Source organism: Pogona vitticeps, chromosome 5 (genome assembly GCF_051106095.1).
Source record: "Pogona vitticeps strain Pit_001003342236 chromosome 5, PviZW2.1, whole genome shotgun sequence".
NCBI lineage: Eukaryota > Metazoa > Chordata > Lepidosauria > Squamata > Agamidae > Pogona > Pogona vitticeps.
The window spans coordinates 40,280,458-40,301,643 of record NC_135787.1 but is presented as its reverse complement, the minus strand read 5'-3'; the positions used below and the strand labels follow the sequence as shown (position 1 = coordinate 40,301,643).

The 21,186-nt window shown below is 41.2% G+C and overlaps 1 protein-coding gene across 10 annotated transcripts in view; it reads right to left on the bottom strand.

The window, feature by feature from the left end:
* Positions 1-3,025: 3,025 nt before the first annotated feature.
* The window catches only part of IL15 (interleukin 15), a 47,535-nt gene continuing 29,374 nt past the window's right edge, over positions 3,026-21,186 (bottom strand). For 6 of the 10 annotated variants that reach the window (XM_073001628.2, XM_073001626.2, XM_073001625.2 and 3 more), the window contains 6 exons: positions 18,275-18,441; positions 16,654-16,762; positions 15,389-15,473; positions 13,762-13,800; positions 6,713-6,859; positions 3,026-3,230 (listed from right to left, as the gene is read on the bottom strand). In XM_073001628.2, coding sequence (XP_072857729.2) covers positions 3,099-3,230; positions 6,713-6,859; positions 13,762-13,800; positions 15,389-15,473; positions 16,654-16,715 — 465 coding nt within the window. In that variant the 5' untranslated portion in view covers positions 16,716-16,762; positions 18,275-18,441 and the 3' untranslated portion in view covers positions 3,026-3,098. The remainder of the gene's footprint in view (positions 3,231-6,712; positions 6,860-13,761; positions 13,801-15,388; positions 15,474-16,653; positions 16,763-18,274; positions 18,442-21,186) is intronic. The other 4 variants (XM_078394735.1, XM_078394733.1, XM_078394732.1 and 1 more) reach the window with 1 other exon arrangement.

Here is a 21,186-nt window from a genome sequence, read left to right as displayed (position 1 = left end):
CAGTTCTTGATAATAAAGCATCATTACTAATCTCTATGATAGTCTTGACAAACTAAAAAAAATAAAATGTCTGTATTTGGAAGTTTGCTTCCTAATATAGGTATCATTGCCATCTCTTCAAAATCCTTGTTGATCCATGGTTTGTCATGGATAAATATCAGCTCTATTCGGGCATCCAATAGAAGAGTTAACCCAGGAGTTCTAACCAAAGAGGACAGCCATCTCTACACATGGAGTTACCTCCAGGGAAGCAGGAAACCTGGTTTTCCAGATTTCTCGACTGCATGGTGAACCCTCATAGAGAGAGCATGTTTGCCTCTTGATTTAACCTACCACAAGTTAGTGCTGTGCCAATATAATATGGTAAGGCGCTACTCCATGTTTATGCACCAACCACCGATGCTGAAGAGGCTGAAACTGACCAATTCTATGAAGACATACAACACCTTCTAGAACGGACACCAAAGAAAGATGTTCATCTTATTATAGGGGACTAGAATGCTAAAGTAGGGAGTCAAGAGATAAAAGGAAAAGCAAGTTAGTTTGGCCTTGGAGTTCAAAATGAAGCCGGGCAAAAGCTAATAGAATTTTGTCAAGAGAACAAGCTGGTCATCACAAACACTCTTTTCCAACAACACAAGAGGCGACTCTACACATGGACATCACCAGATGGGCAATACTGAAATCAGATTGATTATATTCTCTGCAACCAAAGATGGAGAAGCTCTATACAGTCAGCAAAAACATGACCTGGAGCTGATTGTGGTTCTGATTATTTGTTTGTTTGTTTGTTTGTTTGTTTAATTAGATTAATACCCTGCCCATCTAGACCAGAGGTCGTCAACCTCCAGTCCACGGCCCTGCGCTGGTCCCTGGCTTCAGCCCGACGGGGCCGCAAAGACAGACCTCCCATCCCATCCCGTGCATGCACTCACCCCCACAAAGGCTGTGAATGGCAGTGTGCCGCTCGTGCTGGGGGCGCGTGCTCCTACACATGCACAAACAGCAGCACTGCCATCGCACATGCGCATGCGCATGAGCACGGGGGTGCCCCGCTTTCCCCAGCCAGTCCGCAGACCAAAAAAGGTTAGGGACCACTGTGCTAGATCACCAGTGAGACCACTGAAGATTTTTACAGGATAAATACAGCCCAGTGGTCTAGAATAAGCTTCTGTTTTGCTTTGTTGACTAAATTTCTTGAGCTAAAATTGTTCAGCAGCCGAAGCCTTGTGACATCACGATGGGCTGAAAAAATGAAGTGAGTCAAACTATGTGTACACATTTCTAGTGCTCCACTTTCAGAAGTTATCAACAGCTGCAGTTGTTCTTGTTTGGTTGAAGTCACTGAAGAGGGTGAAAAGTTTATGTCCCCATCATCTGCAGTCGCAGCAGTTTACAGTTTGATTGCTGAAAGGCTGGAGATGACAGTGCAAGTATAAATAAAGGAGAGGAAAATGCAAGCATATTCTTTGCTACAGGAGAGCTACTTGCATTTAACATCAATAACACTGCGTAATAAATAAAGGCCACAGTGGTGATTACTCTGCTCAACATCTGCACATTTCAAGCTGCATAACCACTGAAATTAAATATCTTAACTCTATGTTAGGGCTGATGAATACCTCCAGGTATAGCTGAGTTGCATCCATTTGATACAACTCAAAAGGTTTGTCCCACCATACGTTACTGAGTCCTCACCTCTTTATACACACTATAAGGCCTAGCATCCCTAAGAGGAATATTTACAGACCATATTTAAAACAAAAAAATCTTTTTCTATATTTATATGTGAAGTATATACTCAGAGTCTTTCGAGAAGTATATTTTTCGTATGAGGAATTTAAATGAATTTTTAAATTATCCTCTCTAATGTTTTGTTGCATAAGTATACATATAAAAACTGCAGAAATAAAAGATTAGTAACCATGAAACTGAGCTCTGTGGCCAATATTTCTGTGACCAATATCCTGTTCAGTATTTACATATTGGGTAGCTCAGTGATTTAGGTATCTGGCTGCGGAACTAAAGGTTGGGTGGTTCCTTGACAGTGGCTGGACTCGATGATTCATAGGGTCTCTTCCAGCTCTACAGGTCCAAGATAATGATGATTACATGTACAGAGCTCCAATTGAGGAAAATACTACAGGTGCATAATCAACACCTTATGCATTTGTAATTTTGTATATATAAATCTTGAGCAGGATTCTAGCCAACAGTTTATACAAGCCTTCCTTCGATAAAACTATCTCCTACTCCGTACAGTCATCCTTTGGGGATAAGACGACCTGACTGAGAAAGACTGTGTGATTCTGCTAGAAGACACCTCAGGAGTAATTTTTCTCAAGTTGCTGCACCTGTGAGAGAGAGTCTCCCATCTGCAGCTGTTGAAGTGCATTGTCTGCCTTCAGACCAATTGCTAAGAGTGCTGCAAATGTCACCAAGCTTGATTCCAGCTCTCTGCATTCTTTGACTCTTGTCTTATTGATACTTGGGCAACACTGACCTTTGGCTCGCTTCACTGATTCCTCTTCTTGCTTCTCCTTGCTTTGATTCTTGACTTGGTAAGATCTGATCTGTTACCTGGTGTGGTGTTGTTTTCTGACCATCTGGTTCTAAGAACTGCTTTGCTACTCTATCTGGTAAAACTTCCTGCTTAAGCACCATCATGGCTATTGTAACTGGTGTGCCCCAAGTACTTCTTGGGCACTTACAGCAGAGAGATCAAGCCAAAACCAATACATTCTAGCTTCCTGAAGAAGAGTCTTCAACATTTTCTAATCACTTGGATGCAACAAATCTCAGCCTTTTCTAACTGTGCAATAAATCACACTGTAGGGCAGCATGCCGTACTAAATTTGAAGAAATGGGTACCCCCCCAAAAAATAAAGACAAGGGTTATATGTCTGCCATGTACATGCACCATGTAACAATGATTATGAGAAAAAGTTACACAGTTGCTCCAGACTCTAAAGTGGCATGGAAATCAGATCTGAGTGTTAAAATACCAGTAACTCTTAACCACACATTATGGAAATTTCCTTCATATAAATTTACTTCAGTTTTGATACATGAAATTGCATTTAAGATACAAAAGTTTCTTAAAAACCCCTCTTTGCTTCAGTATCTTCTCTATGCCATCTTTGTACATTCTTCCTGAAGCTTTCCATAAATTCTCCATAATTTTTTTCTTCAAATGTTTCACATTTTTGGCACTGGGATATTTCTGTGTTCTGCAAAAATAAATGGTTAATGAAGTTAGCATAGTGGAACTTAAACAAAGAAAAGAGAGACACCTAATGAGGCCCATGCACTTGTCTGTTGAGAAACACAGCAACGCACCATTAGGGTATTACTGTATTTTGTTGCCAACAGTAGCAGCCTATGAAGAACTTTAGCTAAAGGCAGATCATGATATGTTGCTTCCTGAGGTAAAGAAACACATGGCACCTTAACCAGCCTCAGGGTATATAACACCTAAAGCCAGCCAAGTTATCTGGGCACATAGGATGATGCCCCCCCCCCAAACAAACAGTTCTCTATCGCTCTAGCAGTAAAAATACAACAATAATAAATTAACTTGCAATTTTTTTCATGGCACCCCAAATCTGTAGACATTGGCCTCAATTTACTTAATATTGTACAGTAATTGGCTGCAATGCTTACAGCAACTGTAAAACCCTTTTGTTTTGCCAGTCTCTCATGAAGCTCCCTTTTCTCTGGTGCAAAGCTGCCATCTCCAATCAGCTGAGCAGCAGAGGAAGAAAACTGAGGACAGGGTAACCTTTCCACCACAACTCCTGTGATCACCCACCTACCCACTGTGCTCTCACCTGATTGGAAACTACAGTTTGGCTGTGGAGAAAAGGGGAGCACTGCCCAGCTGTAAATAGAGGAAGAAGTCCCTTTTTTTCTCTCTGTGTGGGCATCTTGTTACATTTCTATACTCTGTAATGAGAAACAGGAATTCCCTTTCACAGCACAGGACATTAAGCCAAAGAAGTTGAATGTGGTCATATGTTGATGTGGTATTTTTATTTATACAGCACAATAGATATTATAGGAGGTGGAAGCAACAGAAAAGAATCATACTGGTTGTACTGACCTTTTTAAAAACATAGGAATATATTGATTACATGTTCCTTAAACCACCTCATGGCGCTTAAAGCAATCTCTGGGCAATTTACAAAATAATGATGCAGGTTACACATTGTCCCACCCCAGTGAGCTGGGTACTCAATTTATTGCCCTCAGAAGGGCAGTAAATAGCCAGCTCAAGGTTGAGTCAACCTTGAGCTGGCTACCTGAGTCTGTTGGTATTGAACTCAGGTTTTGAGCAGAGCTTTTATATTAATAAAATGAATATATATGCAACCTCTAAATTGTGGGTTACATATTGCCACATTCCCGCCTGTCCCTTGGTTGTTTCACCAATCAAAGGACACAAGCTATGTGTTGTGTCGCTGCCAACAGTTGATTACATCAACATTATTTATTATTAATCACAGAGGTCCAGGCAATGTGTCATTTTAAAAAGAACCAAATAGAAATTGTTTATTATTACAGGTGATTAAGGCATAATCAATGTCGTTAACTCCTAACAAAACATCCTTCTTCATACATTCTCAACTGCCAACCTTCTCTTTCTACTCCAAACTCCCAGTTCACCCAATCCTTCAATCTCCAAAAACACAAATCCTCTAATCTCCAATCTAACTCTCTTCTCCCCCTGCAGAGACTCTTATATCTCGTGACTCTGCCTCTCCTGCACTCACATTGGTTGATGCAGATAGCACCTTAATATTCATGACCTGGGTGGGCAGACGCCACATATATCTATTCATTTTATGGCAAATCCTTGTCTTGGCATATGCAGCCAATTAAAGTACTGTATTAGGTAAAATGAAGCCAATATCTTAGGTTGCAGATTTGGGGTGTTTAATAAAGTTTATTTATTATTGTTTATGCTAAACCAGCCGCTAGCATCTCTATATCTACTTTTCAGCATTCTCTGTTTCCTCACTTTAGAATCTGTTCACGTCTCAGAGTTCTCCCAACAAAATATTAGGTTGCTATGAGTATTCTTTTGGGCATCTCAAAAGGGGTGCCTTATGGCACACATTCTACATGAATGTATGCAAAATCTTGAGGTATTTCCTCATATCCTTGTGCAATATTCCAAAACTATACATGCAAATCTCTCAAGAGACTGTTGGACCAGGACCCAGCAGACCTGATTTGAAGTACAAACTAAGTAAAAGAATCCCACTAGGAGGAGTCATGGAATAAGTGCATACTCTTGGAGTAGTGTTAATGGTAAAATTAAATATTTCACATAAGTTGGATGCAACTTGATGGGACATAACAAATCTCTCAAAAGGATTTATGCAGCACCTGAACTGTCTCACTGGAGGTTGTTCAGAGGTTATATATCCTTGGCCTTAAGTATGAAAATGGCCAAGACATATGGATTCATCTGTGCTGCTGCTGGCTACGATTATGTCACTTAACTAAGCCTTAGAGGCTGGTGGTGGATGCTACAACACCCACACAGTGCAAACAAAAATTTATAAACATATATATAGCTCAAAGGACAGTTATGTGTTTCTGTGTTTTATGACTAAAACCCTCCCACTCAAGAAGTCAAAATTATGGTCACATATTTGCAGATAGGAGTCTGATAACTTATGGAAATCAAAGCAGTTTGGAAGAAACGTTCAAAGAAAAGCAACAAGCAAAAGTAGGCAGTTCTAGGGATGGGGACTTTTTGGGATGGTTTCAAAATTCTCACCAAAATTTCTAATTACACATTTCCCAAGACGTACTGCAAGACAAAACACACCTTGCCTCAAAAATCTGCACATTAATGAGACCTGTGGCATGTTCTATTTGCATGAAATGTCAACATACTTGCTGAAAATGCACACAATTGAAGAATACATGAAAACATGCCATGGTCAATCAGAGAAACGAATGCATCAGAGAAGCTCTGTAAATAAGTGCATACTCTGTTCACTTCTCTGTTCCATTTCTATATTTGCTGGTAAAAGATACCTCCTGTTGAGGAACATTGTGATGACAAATTATAGTTAAATGTATTGTTTATATGGTTTGGCAAGTATGCAAGGGAGGGGGTGAGTGAGGAACATGGAATGTCAGTAAGAGTGGCTCTAATTGGCTGTGAGAAAGTAGGGGGGTGGAGTACTGGTGAGGTTTTTGAGCAGTCTGGTGTGGAGAGAAGTGAGGGAGAGCAGTCTGAGAGAAAATGAGGTGGGGAAGAGGTAATGGAAAGAGTGAAAGATTGCACTGAATGAATGTAAAATTTATGAATAAACAACACTCTTTTAACACTTATTAATAAAACCTTATTTGTTCTATTCAAACTAAGTGGTGCTCAGTTCAGCCACTTAGTAGCTGAAGTATAAACAGGTATATGGAAGGTGTTATAAGGGCAAATACACACCAATAGAGGCAGCTAAAGGTTGGTGGCAGCAAAGAAGGAAGAGAGGAAATGTGAAGATTATTAAAGAAAACATATTTATTTCTGTGGTGATTTAAAGAGACCACCACGTCAGTAGTCAAGTGAAAAGACAATGTGAGTTGTGACATCAGTATCAGAAAGGTGTGACAACCTTGCAAGAGGGAATTGTGGCTTTTGCAAATTTTCTGCATACAATACAAGCATAACATGTAGTTTGCATAGTGTTTCACTTACCTGCCTGCCTTCTAAATCCTCCATGACAATTCTGATAATTCTACTCATGGTGCCATGAACCTTGTTATTGTTTTCAAGCTGAGACTCATATACAATTACTTTCATCTCCTCAACAAAACATTTCTTTACACGTATACTACAATTAGCCTAGAAAGAAAATTTCAGTGCATTTACTGTTTGAATGCTTTACAGTCTCATTCAGAAATGACATGTCTCATCCTTTTGGGTCAACCTGCCTGAATCAAAGTATGATCAGCAATTTGCTCTATGAAAATATATAAATTGGCCCTTTTAGTAAGTACATATCTCCATGATAAGACAACCTGGAAAAAATGACATTCACTGTCAACCCAGTCTACTTCAGATGTGGTGTGGTTTCCTTGCACCTGGATATAAAGTTTGCACCGAGTAGGCTCTAACACAAGTGCCGCCTGCAACGAAGGGTCCCAGATTCTGCCTGTCACTTCCCTTGAGAAGAGATTTGGCAGGCTCTAAACAAATATCAGCATGTAGTCAGACAGACAGCAGTGGGTTGGGGGCTATCCCATGTTTTGCATCAAGTGTCATATGTATGACTATATGCCTCTTCAGCAAAAGCCAAGGGTGTGTCCTCATTGCAAGGAGTTCCAAGAACTCAGGGGACGGGTTTGCTCCCTTGAGGTCTTGGTTGCGGACCAGGAGAAGCAGAGACAAGGAGAGAGGGACCATGGTGAGACTTCCAAGGACCTTCAGGCATCGTCCCACTCCTCAGCTGCTGGGATTGGAAGTCTCCGGGCTAGAGGATGCCAATCTGGACAAGAGGGAAACCATCCTCTAGAGGGGACCCCTTCTACAGGTGACTGGCCCATATCCAGTTGCACTGAGGATACTCCTCAGGGGGAGGGGGGAAAGGGCTTCTGGTAGTGGGCGATTTTATTGTCAGGAACACAGAGCGAGGGGTTTGTTACAGTTGTGAGGACTGCACGGTGACTTGTCTGCCTGGTGCAAATGTTGCGGATATCATGTCTCTTCTGGATAGGCTGGTAGAGAGTGCTGGGGAGGTGGCAGCAGTGGTGGTGCATGTTGGCACCAAAGAGGTAGGGAAATGTAGCTGTGAGGTCCTGGAGGCCAAATTTAGGTTGTTAGGGAGGAAGCCCAAAGCTAGGACCTCAAAGGTAGCATTCTCAAAAGTGCTACCTATTTCCATGCATAGGGCCAGCTAGGCAGGCAGAGCTCAGGGGTCTCAATGTGTGGATGAGACAGTGGTGCCAGGGGGAGGGGTTTAGATTCATTACACACTGGGCAACATTTTGGGACAAGCCAAGCCTGTACAAGAGGAATGGACATCGCTTGAACGAACATGGAACTAGACTCCCGGAACGTAACATTAAAATGGTGGCAGAGCAGCTTCCAAACTGAAGCCCGGGGGAAAGCTGACAGGAGCCAAGCAGCGTCCAGTTTGGGACTCCTCATCCCTGTGGAATGAGGGTGGAGAGGGTAGAGAACTGTGATGGCAGTGTAGGAATTAGGACTGGGAGTGTGATGGGATGTGATAGTTGGTCCACTGGAAGGAGAAGCTGTGGAAAAAAAGAAACAAACATGCAGCCCTTCTTGGGTGAACCAGTATGTAGGTACGGTAATTTTATGCAAATGCCAGAAGCCTCTGAGCAAAGATGGGAGAGCTGGGACATTTGGTGGCTAGGGATAACATTGATATAGTGGCCATAACGGAAACCTGGTGGAATTCAGAGAACCAGTGGGATACAGCAGTCCCAGGCTATATACTCTATAGGAGGGATAGGGAGGAGTGTGTTGGAGGTGGGGGTGGCCATCTATGTCAAAGAAGGGGTAGAATCCAGCAGAATGGAGATGGACAGCAGGTCTGATTCCATCATAGAATCACTGTGGGTTAAACAACCAGGCCCAAGGAGTGATGTGATAATGGGGGTATGCTCTCATCCTCCAGATCAGAAACTTGAGGGGGACCTTGAAATGAGGAGACAAATCAGGGAGGTGTCCAAGAGGGAAAGGATTGTAATCATGGGGGACTTCAGTTATCCTCACATTGACAGGGTCAATGTGTGCTCGGGTCAAGAAAGAGAGGCCAGGTTCCTTGACATACTAGATGACTGTGCCTTGGAGCAATTTGTCATGGAGCCCACCAGAGGATAGGTGACTCTGGATTTAATATTGTGTGGTACTCAGGACCTGGTTAGGGACATGAATGTCACTGAGCCACTAGGAAATAGTGACCATGCTGCAATCTCTTTCGCCATGCATGTTGGGGGGAGAGTGTCAAGCAAATCTGACACAAAAACCCTTGATTCCTGAAGGACGGACTTCCCTCAGATGAGGGAACTAGTTAGAAAGAAGTTGAAAGGGAATGTAAAAAGAACCTAATATCTCCAGAGTGCATGGAGCCTGTTTAAAACAACGGTAGTAGAGGCCCAGCAGAAGTGTATACCGCAAAGAAAGAAGGGCTCACCTAAATCCAAGAGGGTGCCGGCATGGTTAACAAGCAGAGTTCAAGAGACTTTGAAGGGCAAGGAGGGGTCCTTCCATAAATGGAAATACTTCCCAAATGAGGAAAATAAAAAGGAACATAAACTCTGGCAAAAGAAATGTAAGAAGATGATACGGAAGAAAAAGAAAGACTTTGAGGAAAGTATGGCCAGCAATATAAAGGGGAATAATAAAAGCTTCTTTAAATATGTTAGAAGCAGGAAACCTGCCAGAGAAGCAGCTGGCCCTCTGGATGGTGAGGGAGAGAGAGGGCAAAGGGGGACTTGGAGATTGCAGAGAAATTAAATGAGTTCTTTGCATCTGTCTTCACGACAGAAGACTTTGGGCAGATTCCACTGCCTGAATGCCCCCCCCCCAGACTAATGAATTAAATCAGATACAGGTTAAAAGAGAGGATGTTTTAGACCGAATCAATAAATTGAAGATCAGTAAGTCACCGGGCCCAGATGGCATTCACCCAAGAGTTATTAAGGAACTGAGGAATGAAATTAAAATATACAAGTCTCTTAAAACGGCACATGTCATGCCAATCTTTAAAAAAGGAAGGAGGGGGGACCTGGGAAACTACAGGCCGGTTAGCCTAATGTCAGTTCCAGAGAACATTGTGGAAAGCCTTATCCAAGATAAAATCTTAAAACACATAGAGGAACAAGCCTTGCTGAGGGAAAATCAGCATGGCTTCTGTAAGGGTAAGTCTTACTTCACAAATCTTTTATAATTCTTTGAGAAAGTCAATAGGCATGTGGATGCAGGTGAACCAATGGATATTGTCTATCTGGATTTTCAAAAGGCGTTTGACACAGTCCCTCACCAAAGGTGGCTCAGAAAACTCCACAGTCAGGGGATAAGAGGGCAGGTCCTCTTATGGATTGAGAACCAGGAAACAGAGAGTAGGTGTCAATGGGTGATTTTCACAATGGAGAGAGGCAAAAACAGTGTGCCCCAGGGATCTGTCCTGGGACCAGTGTTTTTCAACCTACAGTGGTGCCTCGCTTAAGAGTGATAATCCGTTCCAAGACAATCGCCGTTAAGCAAAAACATTGTAAAGCGGAAAAAAAAACCATTGAAACACATTGAAACCCCTTCAATGCATTCCAATGGGGTCAAAACTCACCGTCCAGCGAAGATCCTCCATAGGGCAGCCATTTTCGCTGCCTGTCTCGCGAGGAATCCATCCCAGAAAACAGCAGGGAGCCATTTTGTTTATCCGGTGGCCATTTTGAAACTGCCGATCAGCTGTTTTAAAATCATTGTTTTGCAAAGAATTGGTTCCCGAAGCAGGGAACTGATCATCACAAAGTGAAAAAACCCCATTTAGACCATTGTTTTGCGATCGCAATTGCAGGGCAATCATAAAGCGAGGCACGACTGTATTCATAAATTATCTGGAGACAGGGATAAGCAGTGAGGTGACCACGTTTGCAGATGACACAAAACTTTTCTGGGTGGTGAAAGCCAGAAAGGATTATGAAGAGCTCCAGAAGCATTTCTCCAAACTGGGAAAATAGGTAGCAAAATGGCAAATGCGTTTCAATATAAGAAAATGTAAAGGAATGCACTTTGTGGCAAAAAAATCAAAACTTTAGTTATCAATTAATGTGGTGTGAACGGTCCATGATGCATCAGGAAAGAGATCTCGGTATGCTGGTAGACAGCATGATGAAAGTGTCAAACCAGTGTGCGGCAGCAGTGAAGAAGGCCAATTTCACACTTCGTTGTTGTTTGTTGTTTAGTCGTTTAGTCGTGTCCGACTCTTCGTGACCCCATGGACCAGAGCACGCCAGGCCGTCCTGTCTTCCACTGCCTCCCAAAGCTGGGCCAAATTCATGTTGGTCGCAGAAAACCCCATGATGAGAAGCAACAATTTCACACTAGGTATCATTAAAATGGGGATTGAAAAATAAAACAGCCAACATTATAATGCCATTGTACAAAATGATGGTACGGCTGCACCTGGAGTAATGTGTACAGTTCTGGTTGCTGTACCTTAAAAAAGACATAGTGGGATTGGAAAAGGCGCAGAAGAGAGTGACTAAAATTCTGACTGGGATGGGGCACCTCCCTTATGAGAAAAGGCTACAGCATTTGGGGCTCTTTAGTCTAGAGAAAAGGTGCTGAGGGGGGACATGATTGAGATGTATAAAAATATGCAGGGGATGAATAAAGTGGATAGAGGGAAGCTCTTTTCCCTCTCACACAATACCAGAACCAGGGGACATCCACTCCAATTGAGTGTTGGGAGTGAGAAAAAACAAAAGAAAATATTTCTTTACCTAGCATGTTAGTCTGTGTAACTCCTTGCCACAGGATGCAGTGGCCTAGATGCCTTGAAAAGGGGATTGGACAGATTCCTGGAGGAAAACTCCATTGCAGGTTACAAACCATGATGGGGATGTATAATCTCCAGGCTTAACAGAAAGGTACCTCCAAATGCCAGATGCAGGGGAGGGGTATCAGGAGACAGCTATCTAGTTGTCTCAAGTGCTCCCAGAGACATCTGATGGGGCCACTGTGAACTAGATGGGCCCTTGGCCTGATCCAGCAGGGCTCTTATGTTCTTATGTTCACCGCACACCTCTGTCTGACCTCAACTGCCCGTTAAGCAAGCAACCCTATTTAGCCTGATCCTGCTCACTCCAATTTGGTCATCCAGCCAAGGAGTTTGTTTTGCGTACTCAGGAGTTGGGAGTCCTTGAGAAGAGAGTGTTATATGGTCTGTGGGAACAGTTGTTCTTGAACTTGAATGCAGGAGAGTTGTTTATGTGGAAGTGTGTGTGAATACTGTAGACTAATATAGATTTCAGTTTAAATACTTGATAAATTACCTTTCTCATTATTCTAGTTACCTGTAATCCTAAATAAACTCTCTTTTGTTTGCTCCTGAATAAAACTAACCACATTATTTGTTTTAAGGGGAGCTTTAAGAAAGTTATTTAGTAGTAATGAAATAAAGAATATAACACTCACGTCTGTACAGACTATGAAGAAACAGAGGTGGTGGCGGCAGCAGCAGAGTGTTCCCTAAAGGAGACTTTTTCACTCACCAAATAAATCATAAATATCAGGTTGGGAAAGGGATGTTGATTATGTGGCACAATAAAAGGGGCAACCCCGAAGGTTTGAAAAGTATAAAATGTCAAGATTTATTGCTAATCATGTTGATGATGACAATCTGGATCTTTTAACAATTCCTATCATTTTCCTTGAACTGGTACATTTCTCTTGGAAGACATGCCAAAGCTTTCGCACAGCTATGGATAATGCATTCTCACTCATTCCAGCTAGATGTATTTCATCAGTTATTGTGACACGCACAGGAGGATCTCTGTTGATGATCTTAAGGAAGTGACCGGCTTAGGAGGAGAAAGTAGTTCTTCAGAAATCCTGGTCTCAAACCATGTAGGATTTTAAACATTATGACAAGCAATTTGAACTGACTTGAGAAATAAAGCAGATTACAATCAGAAGACAGCACAGTTTTTTTTTCAACCAAGAAGTTCCATCTTCCAACAGGTAACTATTGTACCTTTTTTGCATTCCTAAAGTATTTGTAGACCACCCTATACCAGTAGATCACACAATACTATACAATCAATAACATCACATTAGTGAAAATTATTTTGCATACTGTAGGCAGCATAGGGGGAATTATATCTTCACAGCAGCACTTCACTGCTAATTGGAGTTCCTGCTGTGATTCCTCAATGTGCTTGAGTCAGGTGGCTTCCCACACAACCTGGAATCCAAGCAGGAACCATTAGTTATAGCTGCCACTAATTTAAGTGTCCCTGCTTGGCTTCCAGGTTGTGCATAAAGCAACCCAACTCACACACAACAAGAAAACCCAAAATGAATCACAGCAGGGACCCTAGTTAGCAACAATTTGCCACTGTATTGCTGCCTTTCCCCAATAATGTTGTAAGTTACATAAGAGGATTTTGGAGGTTAAATGAATCTAATACCATTGAAATACTGTATTTAAAGTTATTAAAACATTTTAAGAACATTTTATAATAGTTTTATAATTAACTTGAGTAGGCCAAAAAAGTGGGGGAGAGAAAGTCAAGATCTCTCTCATTACCCAAAGTTTGGATGAACAGCCAGTTTTTAAGTGGGCCCTAAAATAAAAGAAATTATGATGCCAGTTGAGCCTCTAAGGGAAACCTAGATGCTACAGCTGAAAAAAATCCACAACTCCACACAATGTATTATTGTTAGTGGTGGGAGATAGATAAAGCCTTTGCACCCACACACAGATATCTTAGTGACAGGTAAATATGGGGAGAGATATGGGTGTTAGTAACTCATATTTAGCGACTTGAACACAGTACCACATTTTGGGATGGCTGAAGTCTCCCAGTGCTGTTCAAAGGCAGTCAAATAATGAGACCATTAAGGTAGATGAGGTATGATATAGCTAGGGCATGTGTTATGAGAACTAGGTCTCAGTAACTACAGTATTTAAAAAACTGAAACACATCATATAGGTTGCAAGGTATATGCAACATGTTTTGTAAGATATGCTCACATTTGTAAAATGTACTTACCGGAAATTTTGCATCTGCAGTGTATAAAAAGACATCCATCTGAAAAGCAAAGATGTGGCTATGTAAGCAACAGTTGCAGAATTGAATGATTGTGATAAACACCTGGGGCATTTCCCCCCCCAAAAGGCTAAATTTGAAGTCTTGGAATACGAAACATTTTGAGAATATTTAACATGACAGGTGTGATTTAGCAGTCACTGAAATTAGAAGTAAAATCTGCCAATTGTCTAACATTAAAGAAAGTTGAAGATGGGAATTGTTTCACTCTATCTATACTGAACTGCTAACTGAACTGCAGCTGAACCATGATTTTAGAAAAACAGTTGTCTGATGCTTTACATTAGTAGTAGGATATTCAATGGGGCTTATTTTCAAGTAGGTACAGTACATATGAAAGAAATGCCACCTTCAAGTGTCTAATTTGAATAAAAACACAATGAGCTAACTTCAGTGTTAGTACTGTAGAGAGTCACAATGGAATAAATCTAATGTTAGTTCCATCTGAGATGAGTGGGATTTACACTAGTTGCGACTAATAATTTCCATTATCCACTCTAGGTACTAATTGGAGTGCAAATCCTCACTTGTCTTATTCTCATGCCCAAGGAAGAGAAAATTTTCACTTTGTCTGGGAGACACTGATATATCTTCTCCTATTACGGATGAAAGTATTCATCCCTACAAAAACAGATTGTGCAAGTATGCAAAACTGTGACAGCTGTTGTGTTGTTGTATCAACTTCTAAAAATCAGAAGCATCAGATACAGTAGATGGTCTGAATCTTTGTAATCAAATGAGTCTTTCTGTTTCTACTTTGTTTCGCATAGACAAAAGATGATCGCTTTGAACAGAGACATTCCACGCTAACTGCTGAAACCTCAATGAAGAAAAGCATTCCTTGTCTTGTCCTAATCCTTGTCCAGAACTGGACAAAATACTCAAGGTGAGGCCTAACCAGTGCTGAATAGAGAGGAACTAGCATCTCACGGGACTAGTCATTACTCAACAGCTTGTTATAAAGTGTCAAGACAGCTTGACTCAGAGAGAATGAGTGATTTTGCAAGAATCCATCATCTCCCTCAGTTGCACTATGCATGGATTTAACTAACACAGTGTGTAAATTATAATCTTAGATAATAATCTTAGAACTGCAAACCTGGAAGAGTCCCTATGGATCATTGAGTCCAGCCCTTATTAAAAAAAACGGTGTGCTGAAAAACGCAAACACTCAAATATGTTAACTGCTGTATCTAATCAAATAATCTATTCCGCTAAATTACTATGTTGTGTTGAAAACAAGGATATATGTATATTTAGACTTGAAACATATCTTGAAAAACAAAGCAAAGTGTCACTTTGAGTTAGTACTGGGGAACCTTTAGCTTTCACAGTGTTTTGGCCTATAACTCTATCATCCCCGTCCAGAATGGCCAATGGTAGAGGACTATAAGAGTCATTGTCCAGAGTATGTAGAGGACCAAAGTTTGCCCACCACTGCCCTCTAGCATTTCATCTCTCCTTTTAAATTACAGAAATCATAACATAATACATTTTCCATTTCCCTTCCAGGTGAGCACCCTGCATTTATATTTTGAGCATTATGACCCTTTCTACTATGTTTACTTACCTCTGTCTTTTCAATTTGGTTCAAATCCTCCAGCACTCCCTCCCAAAGACTGTCAGAACCAGTCTGTACTTGTATTAGATATAAGCTTGGTTGTAATTTAAAAAAAAGCAATGTTATTGCTGTTGCAAAATAACAAATGCCAAATGTAACAAATGCATCATTATGATCAGAATAACAAAATGAAATGCTAAAATCGGTTATTTTTTTAAAAAAAACCCATAGATTATGCACTGCATCTCTAATACATTATAAAGCTACATTATATCAGACTGTCCCATTCCATGTTCGATTTAGAGATTGGCACAAACCACTGGTTTGTCTATTGTATTTTCCTTTTCCAGTGAAACAGAACCATAGGACCACCATGGTGCGAATTATTTCATTTGTGAAAGAAAAAGCCAACAGCTTATCAGCAGTCCTTTTTCTCTTGCCCCTCCTGGGCACCCATCCCTGGGTATCCCTGCCCTCTCACAGTCTGGAACATATAAAGGAAAGGGTAACTCCAGTTATCTCTGATTGGAGAAATTATCTCCTCTCCATTATGCTATTCACCTTCTCAGCTGGGAAGGTCATTTGACTTCTGTTTTAATGTAAACTAACCTTTATTTGCACCTCCCAAAAAGCATGCAAACTGAAAAGCAGTTGTCCATTGTTTTTTGCACATTGTCGAATTTTGTAAAACATTTCTCCAGCCAAGAGATGCACAGAAAAATCCAAACATTAGGGAAAATTGAATACAAAAATGATATAAATGTTCACGTAGAAGAATATGTGGAAAGTTTTGTGCAGACTATAAACTAATGCAGAATGGGCCAATATTAACCTGTTGTAATAGTCACAATCCTTGCACTGTCTGTACCAGTTTCATTTAACATTGTTTTTCTTGGTGTTGTAGTGGTGATGACTTTCACATTTTTTGTCAATTTCTGGCTGAGCTATAAATGTATCATCTATGGAGTTTAGAATTTGATTTATAGCAATATTTCTGCTTTTGTTTGTTTGAAATATCACCAGGCTTTTCCTTCTTACCCACCCAATGCTGAAAGCAAGAAATTTCTCTCTTATATCTGAAAACTAACATTGTGTAAAAACTACAATGCTGTTGAGTTTGGATTTGACTAACAGAAATGGAAAGGGCCAATATCTCCCTGCTTCCCTTATTATAACCTGAAAAAGCTAATTATCCTGCAGCATTAAGCTTTTTACATCTTGCTGGTGGTGTAGAAATAAATAAGGATACAACTACTATCTCAGATGATAATTACCAAAGAACAAAGATGGTAACTCCAGGCCCACTAATTAAAGAATTCCAGAAATAATTATTCATAATGGCATATATTTGCTACTCAAGGCAAACATTCTCAAGTGTGTTTTCTGAAAGACACAATTCAAGAAAAAAAGTGATTGGTGCACAAACATATTACACTATACAGTACTATTTCTGTCTTGCTCTTATTTTTCTTCGCCGTTAGGAAATTTATTTAGTCAAGAAAACAGCTGAAATCCTGTGGCTCAGCACAGTAAGTCATGACTAGAGTAGGCCATCTGAATTAGTGACAACTTGGTGAGTCAACTCCTTTGAAAGTTCCACTAGGCCTACTCTAGTTGTGACTTACTGTGCTAAGCCACAGAATTTCAGCAAATATAGGCCATGTGATTATGTTGCTCCTTTAAAAATATGTGATTCATTTTGTGATGTTTCTAAATAACTAATGGATTTATTTACACTGAAAGTAAATTTGAAAAATTTCATGAAAGCCTCTTTGTAGATACATTTATATGCTGCTGTTGAAAATAAGTTTTATCGCAGATTTGATATTAAATATATTTCTAATGGGACGTGGTGGCGTTGCGGGTTAAACTGCAGAAGCCTCTGTGCTGCAATGTCAGAAAAGCAGCAGTTGTAAGATCGAATCCACGTGACAAAGTGAACTCCCGTCGCTTTTCTCAGCTCCTACCAACCCAGCAGTTCAAAAGCATGTAAATACGAGTAGATAAATGGGTACCACCATGGTGGGAAGGTAACGGCGTTCCGTGTCTAATTGCGCTGGCCACGTGACCATAGAAACTGTCTACGGACAAACACTGGCTCTACGGCTTGGAGACAGGGATGAGCACCGCGCCCTAGAGTCCAACACGACTGGACTAAATGTCAAGGGGAACCTTTACTTATATTTCTAAACTAATGGTTGAAACTCTGTTGCTTAGCGTAAGAACATTTGTAACTCTCAGTCTGTTCCTAGCTAGCAAACAGGGTCCTCACTGGGATTCTTGGGGGCTCATACACTTTAATATGCTAGTTCCGAATGCACTGAAAGCTAAGCAACAGGATTTCAGCCAATGTATGATTTAATAGCATATAGAGATGGGCATGAACCTCTGGTTCAGTGATTCATTTTCCAGCTGAACAGGTGTTTGGTGGTTCCCAGCCTGCTTCCTCTGGCAGGTGCACACTCAGAAACAGTGCCTCAACTTCCTAACACACACACACACCCGGTGCTGTCTCTGAGTGGGCACCTGCTGGAGGAGGCAGGGCTGGGAAGTGCCAAACCCCTGTCTGGCCAAAAAATGAACCACTACAAACCAGCAGTTCATTCCCAACTAACATCATGCTTTGTTCACAAATGATTTATTGGCACAATCCTTCAGCATCATGTACATGCTAAATCCTTCTGTGCAAGTTGAAATGGTTCCAAGTTAAATAGAATTAAGTATAATAGGGGGTACAGGTGGCACTGCGGGTTAAACTGCTGCGCCACTAGGCTGTCGATCAAAAGGTTAATAGTTCCAATCTGTGTGATGGGGTGAACTCCCATTGCTTGTCCCAGCTCCTACCAACTTAGCAGTTCAAAAGCATGCAAATGTGAGTATATGAATAGGTACCACCTTGGTGGGAAGGTAATGGTGTTCCGTGTCTAGTGATACTGGCCACACGACCATGGAAAGTTTCTACAGACAAATGCCTGCTCTTCGGCTTACAAACAGGGATGAGCACCGGCCGCTAGAGTCGGACACAACTGGACTCAATTGTCAAGGGGAACCTTTACCTTTACCTATAATAGAAGCACAGAAAACAATCATGATAAATGAATCCAATATGCTTATTCCATATAGTACATATGTTCCAATAATTACTGAAAATATGACTGAACCACTGATGCCGATAGAACAATCTTGTGAATATCCAAAATACACAGAGATTAGGATCCAAAGAGGTCTGCATGCATACAAGGCTGGGGGTAAGTTGATTTTTCTCTTTCAAATGCAGCTCTACACGGGCTGATCAATCATAGTGATCCTGTGGAAGAACAAATGCCAGCCACCTTGGTTGGAGAACCAAGTTGCTAGCCTATACAGAACACTGCATGAAGTGCTTTAAATCTTGATTTTATTTTTCCAATTTCATATATATATATATTTTGGTTAACTGCTGACCATACACTCATAAGAAAGGCTAAGACTGCCAGCATTCCCACCTGGGTGTGGAAACAAGAGCTGTTATAAAGATTCCAAACAACTGTTTTTGATACAGGTTGCCATCCCCTTTGGTGCTTGATGGGGGGAGAAAGAGTTGAGGAGGTTGACAGCCAGTTGTAAGGGTGACAGGGGAACCCATGGGACTCACAGCTCTTTCTTTCTTCTGGCACACTAATTATGGAACTCACCACCCACTTCACCAAGCAAAAGGAAGTAACAGATATTGCAAGAGTACGTGTTTGGATTATTTGCACTCAGGATGAGAAGGAAGATCAGCAGCCACTGCTCTCTGTGTGGAATTCCGAGTTTTCTCTCCTAGATGCATGGAAGCCTGCAAGAATGGGTGCCAAGAATCCAAACTCCGACCCCGACAATTGATTGCCATCACCTTTCATGCCTGGTACAGTACACAGTAGCTACTGAAATTAATTTCCAAGAGGAAGTAAGGTTCCAAACTGCTACTCTAAGAACCAGCTGTCACCTCCTTTAGTGTCTTGATGTTTACTAAGGTGGCCAATGACTACATTCCCAGAGATAAAAAAAGAAATACTGTAGTAGTCTGTGATAACCAGCTGCAACAGCAGGAGATGGATTCTAGCACCACCTCCTGCATGCAGAGCCTCAGATAAGACCACCAAATGCCCTTGAGTTTAGGGAGATAAGGGCTAGTCACCTACACCCCCTCACGAAAATAAACCTTTCTCATGGAGGAACAGGAAAGGAAGTTCTTGCTGGATTTTTGGAATCAAGGAGAAAAAAAATTCAGAACTCAACGTAAGCATCAGCAGTTGCTGACCTTCCTTCTTTTCTTGAGTGCAAAAATCCTCAACTTCTCATGCAACTGGCTCTCACCCTCTTTTGTGGCCAGTGGATTTTACAATTAATTTGCAAGAGGAAAGAAAGAGTTGAGGGACCCAAGAATCAAGCTGCCATTCCTCCTCCTCACCTTTTCCTGTCCTCCACATCATTGTGGGCAAAATAAATAAAGCTGTAAGGCATTGCTAGTGTGGGCATCTGGCTTCTGGGTCCAGGTGGCTGGGAATTAAGACATCAGCTGTGTAACAGCTGGAATGAAAGGTGTCTTGCTCAATTTGAGGTCGGAAAGGCAAGCAGCCAAGCACCAGCTCCTTCCCTTGGGAGGCAGACTGAAACAGAATAGGAAGGGTGTATTGAAGAATATCAAACAAGGATGACTTCATTGGTATTTCTTAATGATCAGCCATTCTGTGCCTGCCAGAATGGGAATGGAAGAGGTTGAAGGTCTCTTGGTTCTCAAGGAGAAAGGACATGAATCTAAGTTTCACAGCACAATTCTGTACAAGATATCATTTTCACAAATGTGAGAGAACATATACAAATTCCTTGCATTCATAGCCAGCAAGGAGAAGAACATATCAATACCTTGTCCTCCTCTGTGAGGATAGGATAATGAAGTATTTACATCCATAGCACACAAGAAGCAGATTTTGTGGTATGATTATGTGCTTAAAGAACTGTTAATATTTAGCTTCAGGGCCTGAATCACTACATGATTCACTGGCCAGTGCATTTTGTACACTGGCAGTCTTTCACAGACATAGCTTTACATCTAGATAAAAAGGAAGGCCCACGTGTATTCACAGTGCACCAAATTCCAGGAACACCAAAAGGAGATGTCCTTTTAAGGAGAAAGGCAGGGTAAAACTATTTTAAATAAATAAATAACCAGGGGGAAAAAGGAACAGGGAAGCATGTATTATATAGGACTGCAAACTTCTCGGTAACATTTTCACTGCAATTTGGAAAGAAACCAATGAAAGAAGACTTAGCCAAGAAGGAAAGTTATTTCTCAGCTTCCCAAAAAAGAAAAGAATGTAAAAAGGTGTGTGTGTGTTTGTGTGTGTGTGTGTGTGTGTGTGTGTGTGTGTGTGTGTGTGCATGTGCGCGCGCACACACGTGTGCGTGTGCATGCACTACTCACACAATGTGGCTTCTGACACACATACAATGGCAGAATAATGACTTCCCTTTAAAAAGTTATCCTACTCCTGCCTGTCCAGATCCACTCAAGCTCTTTGGCAAATGCAATCCTCTCTTTCAGAGTTGGTTATACTCTCCTAGCGAGTAGCTACCACTTACAGGATCAGGGGGTGGGGAGATTTTCTGGTCAATCCCTGGTAGCAAATCTACAGCTGCTCAATGAAAATTACCCACCATGTATACTCACTGCAGGCTATAGCAACAGAAAAATAAACAAACCTTTATTATTAATGTCCCTTGCAAGCAAAAGATGCAAGAAACGTCCAAGCCCTGCCTGGAGAACATTCCAAATAGGAAAGCAA